The sequence below is a fragment of the Microcaecilia unicolor genome, chromosome 7, assembly GCF_901765095.1.
Source record: "Microcaecilia unicolor chromosome 7, aMicUni1.1, whole genome shotgun sequence".
NCBI lineage: Eukaryota > Metazoa > Chordata > Amphibia > Gymnophiona > Siphonopidae > Microcaecilia > Microcaecilia unicolor.
Window position 1 is genome coordinate 303087173 of NC_044037.1, and position 17508 is coordinate 303104680.

General features: G+C 44.6%; 1 protein-coding gene across 1 annotated transcript in view; it reads left to right on the forward strand.

The window, feature by feature from the left end:
• Positions 1 to 7703: 7703 nt before the first annotated feature.
• Positions 7704 to 17508, forward strand: part of CTDSP1 (CTD small phosphatase 1) — a 79248-nt gene continuing 69443 nt past the window's right edge. Inside the window, 3 exon segments of the mRNA XM_030210647.1 lie at positions 7704 to 7836; positions 7839 to 7914; positions 7916 to 8001. Of these exon segments, the coding sequence (XP_030066507.1) occupies positions 7704 to 7836; positions 7839 to 7914; positions 7916 to 8001 (295 nt within the window).

The window sequence follows — 17508 nt, forward strand, 5'->3', positions numbered from 1 at the left end:
AGCGCTGAAATAGCGCTCATGTTAATTGCAGAATGCTCATAGAGGGCTGTAGCGCAAGGAAGCAACCTGTGTGCCAGAGATGGCAATAAATTCTATTTAAATGTGGTCAGATCAATGTTGATGCCCGCCCAACGTTCAGAGAGCAGCACACAAACAAACCCTGCTCTTACCACTGGAAAAATAACGCTAGAGAGGATTTCTTTGGATTTTCAGTTTAAAATCTGCCGGTTTTGATTTCTTTTGAAAGTGGAAGAAAACCCGTGCAAGTCTGTAACAGAGAAAGATATGTGAGTCAGTGGTCCGCCCCAGGTGGACACTGCAGGAGGGGCGGAGGGAGCAGCCGCGTGGCTGTCGGCTTCGTTGGTTCCCTTGCTCCCTCTGCTACTTCCTGTTCCGGGGCAGAGGGAGCAGCGAACCTGCGGAGCCGACATCTACGTGGCTGTTCCCCGCACCCTAGCAGGTAAGAAGAATGCACCTGGGGGCTTGGAGGTGATGCACCGGGAGGGGGACATCCGTCCTGGGTGGCAGCCTACCAAGGAACGCCACTGGTGTGAGTCCGAGGAAATCCAAAAAACTGAAAGCAGACATTGGTGCCTGTTTTCTGTAAAAAAAAAAATAAAAAAATGAAAAGCTTATATGTAAAGGCGCAGAACAGCGGTGTTGATGCGTGCTGCACTTACTGTGAAACTCTTCTGCGCAATCTCCAAGCACATTCCCCTTTGCTTTTACAGCGTGCATATACTTTCAATACCTTTGAGCACTGGCGAGCTAGTTTTCTGCGCTGTATGGGGTGTGGCTGTTGGCTTTAGCGCAAGAGCTCTGAGCATCGGCCCCTTGGTCAGATAAATTTCAGGAGAATATTGTTCATTGTCAGGTTTAGGTTAATCTAATAGAATTTACACCCGCGAATCAGAATATTTGTGTCATGCAGGGTTTGGCTGAAATGTGTGCTTCAGTGACCAAGAGGGGGAACGGAGTCAGTTTCTTCAAAACAGACCAAAGGACGCCGAATAAGAATAGCAAATTTTAATAAAGGGTGAGTCTACACAGTACTGTGTTTCTTCAGGAGTCTTGGTAGGCCTATCTAACAATCTGGTCCGCAAAATCCAACGTGGAAGCAAACAGACGCGGATCAATCAAGGTATGGTATACAACTTTATTCTAAAAAAACGCCCGACACAGGCTGTGTTTCGCCCACTAGGGCTGCGTCAGGGGCTTGAAAACGAAAGCAAGTTCATAACGGAGCAAAAAAACCCAGCACAATGCGTTCCTTCAAAACTAACTCAATCCATGCACCCAGTGGACGGGCATCATTCTAATTGATGCGGTCACATGATGCCCGTCCACCGGGTGCATGGATTGAGTTAGTTTTGAAGGAACGCATTGTGCTGGGTTTTTTTTGCTCCGTTGTGTACCTGCTTTCGTTTTCAAGCCCCTGACGCAGCCCTAGTGGGCGAAACACAGCCTGTGTCGGGCGTTTTTTTTAGAATAAAGTTGTATACCACACCTTGATTGATCCGCGTCTGTCTAACAATCTGGATCCTCATGAGTGTGAACTTTAAAAAATAAACGTGGTGGTCTTTATAAAGACCTTTTTTCCGAGCCTTACAGCGGCATCCAGAAGCGACAGCATTAACTGTACCCACCAAACGTCTTTATAAAGACCACCAGGTTTATTTTTTAAAGTTCACACTCTGAGGATCCAGATTGTTACACAGGCCTACCAAGACTCCTGAAGCAGCCGAAACACGATACCATGTAGAGTCACTATTAAAATTTGCCATTCTTATTCGGCATTCTTTGGTCTGTTTTGAAGCGCCTGACTCCGTTCCCACTCTTTCTCTCTGTGGGATTCCCCATGGGATATTGGTGTTCATTCCACTTTTGTGGTTTCTCTGCTTCACCGTCCCAATCATTTGATTCAAATTGGGTTAACAGATGAGGTTTGTTTAATTGTAATGGCTGAAAGTCATTTACACTGTCAAAATCCAATGTCTCATCTAATGCTTTGTCATCATCAGACGGTAGTTCCCAAACCTGGTCTCAGCCAGTGAGGTTTTCGGGACACCCACAATGAATATTCATGAGAGATTTGCATGCACTGTCTCTGCTGCCTGCAAATCTCTCTCGTGAATATTCATTGCGGATGTCCTGAAAACCTGACTGGCTAGAGTGCGTCCTGGACCAGGTTTGGTAACGACTGATCTAAGGTGTACTTGTCTGGTGGTTTCGGCACAGGAAGACTGGTCTCAAGCTGATGGCAGGTTAGGATATGGAATTGACTTTTTGTTCTTGGAAGAAAAGTCCAAAACATGAAACAACAGTCCATTGATCTTTCTTTTCTTTTCAGAGCAAATGGCCATGGTTGGCCGTGAACCTTTGAGCCGAGCTCTCAGATTAACTAAACACGACGTACAACCAATATGGCGAGCCCGGCTTCTGATTGCCAACTTTATATTGTGGGAATTGCACTTGATTTGTTTGTTTAATATCTGTTTTGTATTTTATTCTCTGTTTTTACAGTTATTTTGTGAACTGTTCAGGCCTTTGTATGGCCATATATCAAATTCAATAAACTTGAAGCTTGAAACTTTACATCCGAAATACAGTTCGTGGGTCTTGTTCACCAGTGGAGTCATTGGTTCTTCTTCGCACCTTCCGACAGAATTCACCGCCAAATGTAGTAGAAAGTGTCACCATGATTAAATAAATGTCCGTAACATTTCCACTTTAATTAATTAATCAGGTCATGGAATAACTAACTATTCTTCAACGTTTCCTAGAAGCAGTCCATAAAAATAGGGCTAAATTCTATTTATTTATTTATGTATTTGTTGCATTTGTATCCCACATTTTCCCACCTCTTTGCAGGCTCAATGTGGCTTACAATACATCATGGATAGTGGAAATATATGAGAAAGTAGACAAAGGATCTTGAGTAACATAATAATGAAAAACACGATGGTAGTTTGGCAAGCAAATATTGTAAAGGCAATTCTGGATGTGTGTATAGGAGTTCATATTTGTTGGTCTTTGTGGTATGCCTTGTTAAAGAGATGGGTCTTCAGTAAAATTCGGAACTTAGCTAGTTCATAGATCGTTTTTAAGTTGCGTGGCAGCGCGTTCCAGAATTGTGTGCTCAGGCAGGAAAAGGTTGACGCGTGCGTTAATTTGTATTTTAGACCTTTACAGTTTGGGAAGTGATAGATTTAAACTGACTAGTGTTTGTTTACTAATGATGTGTTCACGCACATGTGTTGTAACAAATTCCTGGAAAAAAAACCCCATAGGTTATAGAAAACTAATGTCATCATTTCTGTGATCTCCACCCCATTCATTCTCCACACTTCATGATATGATGTTTGATATTAAAGTGGAAATTTACATGAATGATTTTGAGATATTAATGTGAAACAGACTGTACAATATAAAATTAAATATATAAGCAGGTGTTTTTGAGATTGATGAGAAAAATGGAGTCCGATAAACGTGGGCGTAAGCTGTTCTACTTACCGTTTGGACATTTGAGGTCTTTTTCCTCATTATTATTTTTTGGTTGAATGATGGTTTGATCTCCTGTATAGGGGAGTTGATAGAACATATTCGAGCGCAGCACCGTGCCACCCAGCAGGAAGCCGCGCAAGCCGCGGTCATCCATCGAAGCGCCGCGACGGAACTGCGGGAAAGCGACAGAGGAGCCCGAGCAGGGCAGGCGGGAAGCGGCAGTGGCACAGCCCAAGGGGGGTGGATGGAGCCAGCAGAACACCCGCACCCTGCTAGGTGACCCAGAGCTGGGAACACAGGCACCGCAGCCGCCATCCGGCGCTGCGCAGGCCCAGTCCGTCCGCGGGGTCTGGGCAGGTTTTCCGTATGGATTTCTCAATTTTAAACCAATCAACTCTAAAACAAATATAGTAACATAGTAGATGACGGCAGAAAAAGACCTGCACAGTCCATCCAGTCTGCCCAAGAAATGTGCCACTTTTTTGTGTATACCTTACCTTGATTTGTACCTGTCTTTTTCAGGGCACAGACCGTACAAGTCTGCCCAGCAGTATCCCTGCCTCCCAACCACCAGCCCCGCCTCCCACTACCGGCTCTGTTATCCAATCTCGGCTAAGCTCCTGAGGATCCATTTCTTCTGAACAGGATTCCTTTATGTTTATCCCACGCATGTTTGAATACCGCTGCAATTCCTGCTCAATCGAATTTCCATGCAATGGGAGTTTTTTTTAAATTCCCGCACCGCTCACCGCCGACCAAGAGACTCCCCTTGTCTCGTCGGCGACTCTTAAGCGGTGCGAGAGGGCATCCCCTGAAGCCACGCCCCCTTCCGGTCCCCCAGCCAATGACGGGCGAGGTTCTCCCCAACGTCATTCAGAGGGAAGCCAGAAGGGAAGGGTTGCTCGGGTCGGGGAGCTGCAGCGTGGCAGCCGCCATGTAATTGGCGGCTGCTCGGCATACTCCTCGCTGGCCTTCTTTTATTATTTTTTGGTTGAATGATAGTATGATCTCCGTATAGGGGAGTCGATAGAACATATTCTTCTCTCTATGGAAACTCAAACGGATAAAACCTTATTTCCCTAGAGAAATATTTCATATCCTAGTTCAATCACTGGTATTAAGCCACCTAGACTATTGTAATGGAATATACGCAGGATGCAAAGAGCAACTTCTAAAGAAACTCCAAACCGCCCAGAATACAGCAGCCAGATTAATCTATGGAAAATCAAAATTCGACAGTTCTAGACCCCTTCGTGAGAAACTACACTGGCTTCCAGTAAAGGAACGGATTACTTTTCAAAATTTGCACCCTGGTCCACAAAATTCTTTATGGTGAAGCCCCAGGTAACATGGATACCCTTATCAATCTGCCATCTAGGAATTCTTGCAGATCATCCCGTTCATACTTAAACCTCCATCACCCCATCTGCAATGGTCTCAAATATGTCTACTTATGCTTCCACTTTTTCCTTTATCAGCACTCAACTATGGAATGCATTACCTAAACTGTGAGCATAGGCGCCCGGTATAAGAGGCTTGGAGAGGCTAAGCCTCCCCTGCTGTGCTCTGAGGGGTTTAAATTGTTGATTTACCTCTATCCTCACAGCAGGAGCTGCAGTGAAAGCCCTCTAGCCTTGTGTAACCAGTTGTAGAAATTGGTTTATGGTTTGTTTACCTTACTGCTGGGAGGGGTGGGGGTTGGCTGGAGGTGTCCTGGGTTGCCAGGGAGATATTTAACGAGGATGACTTCCTGACCTGCACTGAGGACAGATAGCAGCAGAATCGGATACTGGGCCAGCATGATCAGAAAAAGTCACCAGACAACAAAAGTAGAAAAGACCATTTTATTTTCATTATAGTGTCTGGAATATGTGCACTTTGAGAATCAGGTGCTCAACATTAAAAGTTTATATTTATTTACTTATTTATGGCATTTTATCCCACATTAAACATGAATTAGGGTGTTTTGTGGCTCTACATGAGAATTGTGATATTATGATCCCTTGTTTCATATTGTTGACGGTCTGCATTTTCCGTATGGGTGGTATATCGGTGTATTAGGTTCTGCCCAGTGTAATATTTATGGTACAGTAAGGTTCTGAGTGTGTTTTTGCACAAAGTTGTGCATAGTGTTTTGCAGTTGAGCGATTGTGCTTAGAATATGCTTTGAGCAACCACTTTATTCTTTGACATATGATACATAGCTAATATCTAAATGTAATAAAAGGTATTAATTGTGACTTTTATTTTTATTTATTTTTTCTGTGTGCTATCAGACAACTAGTAAAAGAGGCCCGTTTCAGAGCAAATGAAACGGGCGCTGCTAGCAAGGTTTTCGTCGGGAACCCCCACCCTCTCTGCCAACCCGTTCGTTGTTCTGCCATTGCTCCGCCCTCGAGGGCGGGGCCCGGAGCGATTTTGGTGGCTTCACCACCACGAACCTTCGAACCTTTTTGAAGGAAGTCAGGGCTTGGCTTCACTGACGTCAGTGTCCTCAGAACGTTGAGGGTGAGTTTTATTATAGTAGATTATGGATTTAAGCTCCACCCCTGGCCCCATCCCCTAACCCCGCCCCCTTTAGCCTCCCCAAACAGTTGGGCCACTGACCGCCTATGCCTGTGAAAATTATTCATCTGAACTTCAGAAAATCTCTTTTATGTGGAAATGCTTATCCTAAAGGACCCGTCTTAAATCCATAACTCCTGGAATACAACTTAATTATGAACCTCATGGACTCTATTACCCTTCCCCTCCTATCCCTTGGCCGTTGTAATTATTATCCTTTCTATTCACCTTATTATACTTCGTCTGTTTGTTTACCGGATTGGCGATTGCCTTTACGGTCTGATGTTAGCCACATTGAGCCTGCCAGTGGGTGGGAAAATGTGGGGTATAAATGTTATAAAATATTTCTTCAGCTTGGCGTGGGGATCATTTCTGTGATCAGCATCCCAAAAATCTTACAAGAAACACCCAGTCTCGTTATGGAAACATGTGGTGTGATAGCCGTGTTCTTTTAAAGGTAATAAAGAGAAATAAAACAAAAGAAAATGAGATGAGACCTTTTTATTGGACTAATTACATTTTATATTAGTTTTCGAAGGCAACACCTTCAAATCAGAAAAAATATCAGAATTATAGAAAAGCTTACTAGCATGACATTTTTCCATTCGTTGTCCCCTCTGCTGTGTATACTCCTCCCTACTCATCACCCCTCTCTCCCATGCCAATCCCGCTGACCCCCCCCCCCCCCCCCCACCACAATCCCTTTCTGGCTGCTTTCAATGAACTTTACAAAACTGTGGAGGATGAAGATTTGTAGCAGGTCACAGGTGTCCCAGCGGAAGAGAACAAGGATAGAGCGCACATTCCCAGGATACAAATCCAAGTGCCTGGCGGGGGACGGGGTGTCCTAGATAGTCCTGGACCGACCCTGTAGGAATGGCTGGGGTGTCTGGGCCTTGTGCAGGTCTCTTTGGGGAGGTGATGCCATCGACACCCCACTCATTGCGTTTCACCCACGGGTGCCAGCTGTGTGGGTACAGTGGATCCTAAGCATCTCCTCACTATCCAGCCAGCTCCGGCCTTGTACCTAGGGAGGGGTAATTGCGTTGTGTTTAGCACCCCTACTCATTTTGAAAAGTTGGCTTCACCTCCAAAAATGAAACTTGTAGTATGCAGATTAGGACGGGAGGTAGTAACAGGAGTTTTATTCAAATAATCCCTATATGCTAAAAAAAATTTTTCCCTGCCATCTACATGGTGGCAGCCCAAGGTACCCAGACAGGTGCACACAGGGGAGTCTGTCTGCCTGCTGAAATGTGACAGGGCTGCAGTCGTCCTCCAAGAATTACTCTACTTTTTGTTTAGCTTAAATGCAGATCCCAGTCCTGTCTAATAATTACACCAGAAAGTAAATATTTTTTTCTTGTTATGTGCTTGCGCCTTGCTTGGCATGTTTTTTTTAAATTCATCGGAAGAGGCTGGGTTGGGGCCGTCCGTCCGCTGTTTCCCCTCTGCTCCAGCTTGTGCTCGGGAGAACAGGCGGTGTGGGTCAGAGCTCCCGATCCCGGGCCTGGCCGGTGCCACAGGTGAGAGGCCCGCTTCTCGCAGGGCTGCGGAAGGAGCAGGCCGGGCACTCAGCCAGCCACAGTCGGCATCGCCGCTTTAACGGGCGCCTTGAAACCGCCCCGGGTTCCATGTTTGTAGCAGAAATTGTGAAGAGAGGAACTCCATGTTGTAACAAAGTTTCCTCGGCTGTCTCCCCTTTTTTGTTTTTCTTTTTTTTCCCCCCTTTTTTCTTTTCCCCCTTTCCCCTCTCCCCCTCCCTTTTTTTGCATCGCTTCTAGAAATTCAAAGCAGAGAGAGGAAGGGACTAAAGAAACCGAACTTGGAGCAAGCAGGACATTTTAAAGCACATTTCGAGTCTAATGGACGGCCAGTCCATAATCACCCAGGTTAGCAAGGAAGAGGTGACAACCCCTCTGCAAGAAAAAGGTAAGATCGGGGGGTGGGGCAGCTGGGGGCAAGAGAATCCACAGGCTGGGGGAGGCGAGAGAGAGCAGATCTGACGTCACCAGAGGGGGTTTAACCCCCACCCCCTCTCCTGTAGATTGACAGCTAAGTGCATGAGTTTAGTTATTTTTTAAAAAATTGGATCAGAGCTTTTTTGTTTTTGGGTTGTGCACATTTTAGACGTATAAGTGGTGCAGTTTCTTTTAAAGCAGCAAGGGATAAGTCGTGTCTGGGTGAAGGGGCCCCACGCCTCCTGGAGAGGGTGTATGTTTTCTTGCGAAAGTTTTCTTGGCGGGCTTGTCCCTTTCATCCCTTGATTGTCAAATTGTTTCAGATAATGATTTGATTTTGTTAATTGTTTCTGATCTGGGGGGGGGGGGGGTCTCCGGGCCTTTGCAAAAGTTGCATATTTTAAACCGAAGAGTTGTCACTGGCAGGGGGCGGGGCTCCGGCTGACTTTTCTCTCCTCGTTGCTCTGCTGCTCTGGGTCTTATGTGGCTTAGCTCCAGTGCAGTTCTGGGGTCTGTCAGTACCCCCTCACCTCCCTCTTTTTGTTTTAAGTTGTGGTACTGTCTACATCACTCAACATTACAATTTGCCTCTGTTCCCGCCTCTTTGTTTTCTGTGTTTGCCCATATTAATGCAATTCCTTTTATTATATTTATGAAACCTTGTTTTTTTTTAAGTAAACAGCCAGTAGCTTTTATTATGGCCATTCGTCTGTTTTTTTTAGTCATTTCTTCTGAATCCAGGCTTCATTTTCTGTGCTGCATCCTTAAGACCTGCTTGATGCTTTGACGAAGATCTGATCTTCAGCTGTCTGTGCTGTATTCATGCCTTATGGATATGAATGTGACGACTACATGGGGCTTAGTTGATCTGTTCTTCAGCTGTTTGTACTGTATTCATGCTTCAGATATATCAGTGAGGTGCCTGCATGGAATACTGCTGAAGAACTACTTTCAGCTGTCTGTGCTGTATTCATGTTCTGTGTGCATAAGTGTAACACCGGCATGGGGCTCTAATACCAATCCAGTCTTCAGCTGTCTAACCTGTAGGTTGTGTTTTGTATGTGTCAGTGTGATGTCTGCATGGTCTGTGCAGTATTCATTGTTTAGGTATATCAGGGTCACACTTGCATGGAGCACTGATGAAGATCTGCGCTTTAGTCGTCTGTGCTGTGTTCATACTGTATTTGCATTGATGTAACACCTGCATGGGTCTGCATTAGCAATCCACTTTTCAGCTATCAGTCCAGTATTCGTGTTTTACATGTATCAGTGTGACCCTTGCATGGGATTCTGATGATCTGCCCTTCAGCTATCCATGCTGTATTCCTGCTTATGTGCAACAGGGCACCATCTACATGGGGGGGGGGGGGGGGGGGCTCTGATGATGCTTCAGTGTAATTAGATTAATGATGCTGATTATTTGCCCAGGATTGATTAAGGGCAGTGGTTTCATTTTCTAGTTGAATTATGTACAACAAAGTAGTGTATTTTAAAAGAAATAGGAGGAAATGTTTTCCACATAACACATAGTTGAGCTCTGGAACTTGATACAAGCTGTTACTGTATCTGGATTTATAAAAGGTTTGGGCAAGTTCCTGGAGGAAATATCCAGAAACCGTTTTTAAGGTGGACAGGGAAAGCATAGAATATTTCTGTTTTTTGGGATCCTGGATTGGCCATTGTTGGATCAGGATATTGGGCTAGAGGGACCTTTGGTCTGACCCAGTCTGGCTATTTTTACGTACTTAAGGTGTTCTTGGTGTTTTATGGAGGATCCAGAATCTTGCTGAAAGAGCAGTGATCCAGAGAAGCAGATAGTGTTAGGGGGATTCCCACAGACTAATTCAACCAAAATACGTACAGATAATAAAGCAAGCAACAATTTTTATGATCAGAAAGTATTTATACGGGCAGAAGGTTTATGATTGCAAACAGAGGTAGCTCTTACATAAGTAGAATCCAGCCTGTAATTATAGCATATATAGGAAAAAATACCCCTGGCAGGTTGGCTCTAGGTTTCCTGCTACCCGAAGAAAACAATTCTCCCCCCACCACTCCATGAATTTACTGTTAGGTTTTTACCCCTGCTTGCACACTGAAACTTTTTAATGTACATAAATCAAGGGTATGTGTATTAATTTTGAAGGTTAATGTGCTGTATTAATTTTAGGTGCACAATCATTTTTAAGGTGTGTTAATAAACTGAAAGCATGTTATTCAGGGCACATCCCTCGGCTTGGCAAAATGATGGCTGACCTCCCAGTCCCAGAAACACGCCACACCAAGCATGCATTTGTTTACTGATGGTGGAAACAGTTTGCACGTTTGTAAATAAACTGGATAAAATCAGGCAGCCCAGCAGCCTGTTCATGACAGTGGTCAGCGCAGGATACAAGTATGGGCAGATCCCAAAAGCCCTCGACCTTTTCCTTGTTGCTCATGCCAGAGATAAGCAATGATTTTTTTTCCAAGCCTGCCTGCCTAACAGTGTTTATGGATTTTTCCTCTAGGAATTTGACCCTCCTCCCCCCTCCTTTTCGAACGAGCTATTCTAGAAGGTTTGACCACATCCTCCGGCTACAGATTCCGCAATTTTGCATGGAGGGAAAGCAATGCTTTGTTTTCAACGTGCTGCCTATTTGTTTCACCTTAATATGATTTGAAAGATGAAACAACTGCTCCCTGTTTCCGACCTCCCTCATAATTTTGTCGTATCGCCTCTTAGCCTTGCTTCATATGAGAGTCGTTCCATCTCCTTTATTTTGATCACCTGTCCTCTGTACCTTTACTAATTCTTCAGTATCTTTCTTGTAATGTAGTGACAGGATTACACACAGCATTTAGGGTGCACCATGGAACGGTACAGAGGCATTTTAATATTTATTTTTGATACATTTGTACCCCGCGCTTTCCCACTCATGGCAGGCTCAGTGCGGCTTACACGGGGCAATGGAAGGTTAAGTGACTTGCCCAGAGTCCCACTAGCAACATTCCATGTAGAAGTCGGCCCTTGCAGATCACCAATGTGGCCGCGCAGGCTTCTACTTCTGTGAGTCTGACGTCCTGCGTCAGACTCACAGAAACAGAAGCCTGCGCAGCCTTCTACATGGAATGTTGCTAGTGGAATAGCAACATTCCATGTAGAATCTCCAATAGTAGCAACATTCCATGTAGAATCTCCAATAGTATCTATTTTATTTTTGTTAAATTTGTACCCTGCGCTTTCCCACTCATGGCAGGCTCAATGCGGCTTACATGGGGCAATGGAGGGTTAAGTGACTTGCCCAGAGCCTGAAGTTGGAATCAAACTCAGTTCCTCAGGACCAAAGTCCACCACCCTAACCACTAGGCCACTCCTCCACTGTTGCTACTATTTGAGATTCTACATGGAATGTTGCTATTCCACTAGCAACATTCCATGTAGAAGATGGCCCTTGCAGATCACCAATGTGGCCGCGCAGGCTTCTGCTTCTCTGAGTCTGACGTCAGACTCACAGAAACAGAAGCCTGCGCAGCCTTCTACATGGAATGCTGCTAGTGGAATAGCAACATTCCATGTAGAACCTCCAATAGTATCTATTTTATTTTTGTTACATTTGTACCCTGCGCTTTCCCACTCATGGCAGGCTCAATGCGGCTTACATGGGGCAATGGAGGGTTAAGTGACTTGCCCAGAGTCACAAGGAGCTGCCTGTGCCTGAAGTGGGAATCAAACTCAGTTCCCCAGGACCAAAGTCGACCACCCTAACCACTAGGCCACTCCTCCACTGTATATGTTGTTCCCCATTCCTTTTTGAATACTTTCTAATATTGTATTTGAACGCTGCTACTCGACCAGAAGAGGAATTTCAATGCCTTGTCCTCGGTGCCACCAAGATCCTTTTCCTGAGTGCCTGTGCCGGCATCGTATTCCTGTGGTTCGGAGCAGGGCAGTGGAACAGCTTTTCTGGTTTGGGCAGAGCCCAAACAAAGCAGCTGAGCTCCACCCCGTTTCACAGCGGCTGTATTTATTTATTGAGTTTGCTGTGCTGCATATCAAACGATATCAGTATGCAATCTGCTTTACGTTCACTCTTGTTTTTCTTTCTCAAGTTCATTCTTTGTGCAAATCGTATAAAGTCCAGGTCTTGACTCACATGGGTCGCTCCCAAACTGATGGTAGCAATAAGGAACCGATAAACCACCAAACATTCAATCATGAAAATTCCATCAAAAATGCAACACTGAACACTATAAATTTTCTCTCACACTAAGTTGATGAATCGCACTAATTCTTATAAAAAAAAAAAACTAGAGGAGGAAAAACCCTCAGAACCCGACCTTGAGTTTTTACTTTGACTCTCAGGTTTTAACAGGTAAATTGCCTTATTGGGGGGGGGTGGGGGTCCTTTTACTAAGCCGCATAAGCGCCTATGCGCACCCAATGTGCGTGAATTCTGAATTTCTGCCTGGCTACCGTGTGGCCCGGGTGGTAATTTCATTTTTTACGCACGTAGGAAAATATATTTTATTTTCATGCGCGCGGTGAAAACCAGGCGGTAATCGGCATTGTACGCGCGTTGACCGTTATTGCCCTGTTAATGCGTGAGACCTTACCGCTAAGTGAATGGGTGGCAGTAAGGTCTCAGACCCAAAATGGAAGCACGCCAATTTTGATTTTGCCACACGTCCATTTTTGTCAAAAATTTTAAAAAGGCCTTTTTTTTGCAGGCACGCTGAAAAATGGATCTATGCGTGTCCAAAACACGTGCCTACACTAGCTCAGTCCATTTTTCAGTGCACCTTAGTAAAAGGACCCTGGGTGAAAAAACCTTCCAGTAAATTTGAGTATAGTGACAAAATTTTAATAAATTCAATGTCCATATATTTGCTCAAATTTTCAAGTACATTTTCCAAAACATAAAACTTCAAACCACTTATCTGTGGAATCTACAAAGTGCTGATTATATGACGCCATGACAGCCAGCATTTTGCTAAGAAGCTGTATCAAGGCACGTAGGACCAATATTCTGCTAAACAGAGCAGTGTACATAAAACTTTTTTTTTTTTTACTGTTAACACTCCTTTCTTAAACATCAACAAAAATGTGGTTACTCACTTCACATTGCTGCAGTAAGCAAACTTAACAGGCATCCAAAGATGGCCACTGACCTATTTCCCCTGTTCAAATCAAGGAGGTTTGATAACAGGAGACGTCATGAACTTTTCTGGCCCATTATGTGGGCTGAAGCCAATAGGTGGAGCTTGTCGCCGTATCAATTTCATTGGGTGTACCAAGATGGCAGCAGTTGTAGTGGGGAGAATTAAAACCTCCATGGGTGGAGACCGGCTTCAGTCTTGTGACATCATGCCATCTCCTGTTATCAGACCTCTTTGGTTCAAATAGCAGCATGTGATGTCATCAAAGTCAAGTTCCGCTTAGCTATGGTGAATTAAAGGACCCATGCGTAATGGTTCAAATCTATTAAAACATTTTTCTAAACATTTCAAAGTTTTTAGACTGGAAAGGGAACACTTTCTAAAATGTTATGTTTTTGTTTCCAGTTTTTCATTTAGCCCATTAGGTTCTTCTGCTCCCAATTTATTTCTGCTAATGCTTAAATAATACAGACTTACAATCGCCACCTCTAGTGAATCGGATGCATGGTATATTCATCCAGTTTCTCAGAAGAAATTTAGGCTGTGATTCTCCACAAGTTGCATGACTGAGAATGTGGTATATTTTATTGCATGTCCCAGGCCTGAATTATGTGTAGGACAAACCTCGAGACAGTTCTGTGCAAGAATTAATGAAAACTTCGACTCCTTCTTAATATGGTGATGTCTCAGAAAAAGGAGGAAAAACCTCAATAGGTATTGGGGTCACTCCTTTGTTGATCCCTTAGTCAACCTTAGGAAGCCCCCTCACTCATCACAGGTGGAAAAACCTCCAGTTGGTCTTTAACATTAGCTGGTTCTTTAATGTTAGCTGTACTTTATTCCACTTTACCCAGACTTATAATATTGGAAAATGAACTTATCTCTGCAGCTACTCAGTCTCGTATCACTACCTACGGCTAACTTTGGCCAAAGTTTCGACTCCTGCATCAGGGTCCGTGGCGTATTTCGACTGTTTTTTTTTTTTACTGCTTAGTCCTTTCTAGTTAGTCCGGACTAACGGGGAAACCACTTTAATTGTAATCACAGGCAATATATTGAGTCCCATCCCCCTTCACCTTTCCAAGATCACAAGGATTTGAACCCTGACTTTTCTTCCCATTAGCCCCTCCCCCATATCATCTTGTCTTTGTATGCCAAAGTTTGTGCTTTTCCACTCTCACCTAGTTGCTTCTCATCACTCCCTTCCACCTTTCCTCCCCATATTTCCTCCTCCTCGTTCACCCATCTCTGTCCTTCTTTCACCGCTCTCTCCTCATTCCTTCCAACGCCCATCTTCACAACCCTCCCTTTGTTCCCATTTCCATCTTGCTTCTTTACCCCTTTTTCACATCTCTCCCCTGCTCAAGAATCTTCTCCCCTCCCAGCCTCCCCCCATCCCTCTCCTCCCTCCGTAACCACCCTAACCTTCCGGCTCCTGTGTAGGGGCCAGCCCGGGAGGCAGGACTAGCAGCACTCCATGCTGTGTGGTTGCCGCTGTGCAGGTGTGGCCTGCATTGGAGTCTTAGCCTGTGCAGTGCTGCCGGCCCTTATGGCCCCCTCCTCCCTCTGTTTACACAGCGCTTCCTGTTCCAAGCGGAATCATACAGCGAGTCGAGGGAGGAGGGGGAAGCGGGGACTTGCAGCATTGCCCATACTCAAGTTCCCATACTCAGATATCAGTACCGCAGAGAGGTGGTAGGGGTCTGCATGGAGCTGGTCATGTCTCCCAGGCCAATGGCCCCTCAGAGGAGCCAGAAGAAAGGGTAGTTAGGCCTGAAGCCCATCCAGCATCAATGAGAATAATTTTCCCCTCTGTGTATCACTTCACATGTCTCCACATTAAGGGGGTCGTTTACTAAGGCACGCTAGAGATGCCAGTGGGGCTTATTTTCAAAGCACTTAGCCTTCCAAAGTTCCGAACTTTGGAAGGCTTAGTGCTTTGAAAATATGCCTCATGTATTCCTATGGGCGTCTTTAGCATTCGCCTATTTCTAGCACGCGTTAAAAACACCAGCATGCCTAAGTAAAAAGCCCCTTAAATTTCATCTGCCATTTAGATGCCCATTTCCCCAGCCTAGCAAGGTCCTTCTAAGGTTCCTCATAGTTTCTGTTGCACCAACTTTTAATTTTTTTTGTGTGTCATCTGCAAATTTGATGACCTCACTCGCTCCGTTTTCCAGATCATCTCTCTATATAAAACGCACCTCCAACATTCTATGAAGCCTCCACAACTCCCAACGTTCTAAATGCATGGTGGTGAAACCCACATCTCCTGAATTGACATCACGTACTTCCGGGTTCGTCACAAGCAGAAGTGACCAACCACACGAGGTTTCTCGGCTTCAGAATGTTGGAGGTGCATTCTATTAAATAGGATGGGTCAGTTCCTTGAAGCACAGCCAGAGCTCAGTGTCCTGCACAGTAACACTCAGACACCAGAGAAGGGGGGCCTGAAACAAGAGAGAGGGAGGGAGGGAGGGAGGGGGGGCCTGACACCAGAGAGGGGTGGAGAGTTATCTCTGTCACACACACACTCTCTCTCTCACAGTCAATGTCTTTCTCTCTCTCTCACTCTCACACACTCTATGTCTCACACTGTATCACATTCACTCTCTATGTGTCACACAGTCACTCACACACTCTCTTGGTCTCATACACTCAGTCTCACAGAGTCTGTGTGTCTCACACACACACACTCTCTCGCACACACTGTATCTGTGTGAAACACACTCTTTCTCACACTGTGTCTCACATACGCACTTGCACACACTCTCATTCTCACACACACAACTGTCTCTCTCACAGACACACTCACATATTCACTCTCTCTCACACACAGTCACTCTTACATACACTCTCTCAAACATACTCAATCTGAGGAAAACCTTGCTAGCGCCCGTTTCATTTGTGTCAGAAACGGGCCTTTTTTACTAGTTAATGAATAAGTTAAAAAGAAATACTGGTCCCAGTACAGATTCCTGGGGCACTCCACTGTCTGCCTCTCTTCACTGGGAAAAGGGACCATCTTCTTACCAGTTACTAGTCCACAGTTAGCCGTTACAATGACTTTTTTAAATTTCATGAGAGATTTATTTAAATGCCTTCTGACTACTACTACTACTTAACATTTCTAAAGCGCTGCTAGGGTTACGCAGCGCTGTACAATTTAACATAGAAAGACAATCCCTGCTCAAAGAGCTTACAATCTAATAGATAAGAGTGAGACAAATATAGGACAATCAAGCCATTGTGACATCACTGATGAGGTTGGCTCTTAGGCATTGGTGGAATGAGGCATTATGACATCACAATCTCAGCTCTGGTTAAATCACTGCTATATGTAATACTACTACTACTACTTAACATTTCTAGAGCGCTACTAGGGTTACGCAGCGCTGTACAGTTTAACATAGAAGGACAGTCCCTGCTCAAAGGAGCTTACAATCTAAAGGACAAGTGAACGGTCAGTCTGATAGGGGCCGTCAACTTTATTTAAATGCCTTCTGAAAATCCAGGTGGCTCACCCTTTTGCCATGCGTTTACCGTGCCTTCAAAACATTCTAATACATTAATAAGGCTCCACTTCTCATTGCTACATTTATGCTGACTCTTCTCCATTAAGCAATGTTTATCCACATGACCAGCAATTTTGTTTTCAACAATAGCTTCTACCATTTGACCTGTCATCATTGTAAGGTTCACCAGTATACAGTTACTTGAATAACCCAGGAGCTTTTTTTTGAAAACTAGCATTATATTAGATACCTATAGTCCTTGGTTACAGAGGCAGATTTGAATAATAGGTTACACATTAGCTATAGTGAGTTTGCAGTTTATTATTTGAGTTCTTTTGGAACTCTGGGATGGATGCTATCAGGTCCCGGTGATTTGCTACCATTTAGTTAGTTTGCTGTAACACGTCTTCTAGAGTCGTACTGTACAATTCATGATTCTTTGAAACTCAACTAGGTAACACTTCCCTAAAGCCCTCTCCCCATCCTGGACTGCCGGGTCCATGTCCACAACATGAATGTTATCTGTCAGGCAATAAAAGCTGTGCTTCTAGAATCATTTCCTCCTAGGGAAATCTATTAGGATTGGCAATCTTTGATACACTCGGTCGGTATTTGGGGGTGTGCAAGGTGTTAATTTCTAACTGTGGTGTGCCACAGAAGTCCGTTGTTGGGGATGCGACATGTGGGTGTGGGCATATTTCTGGAATTTCATTCATTTGGTATTTGAGGATGTAGCAGGCATTTCTGGAGTGGAGGAGTGGCCTAGTGGTTAGGGTGGTGGACTTTGGTCCTGGGGAACTGAGTTCAATTCCCACTTCAGGCAC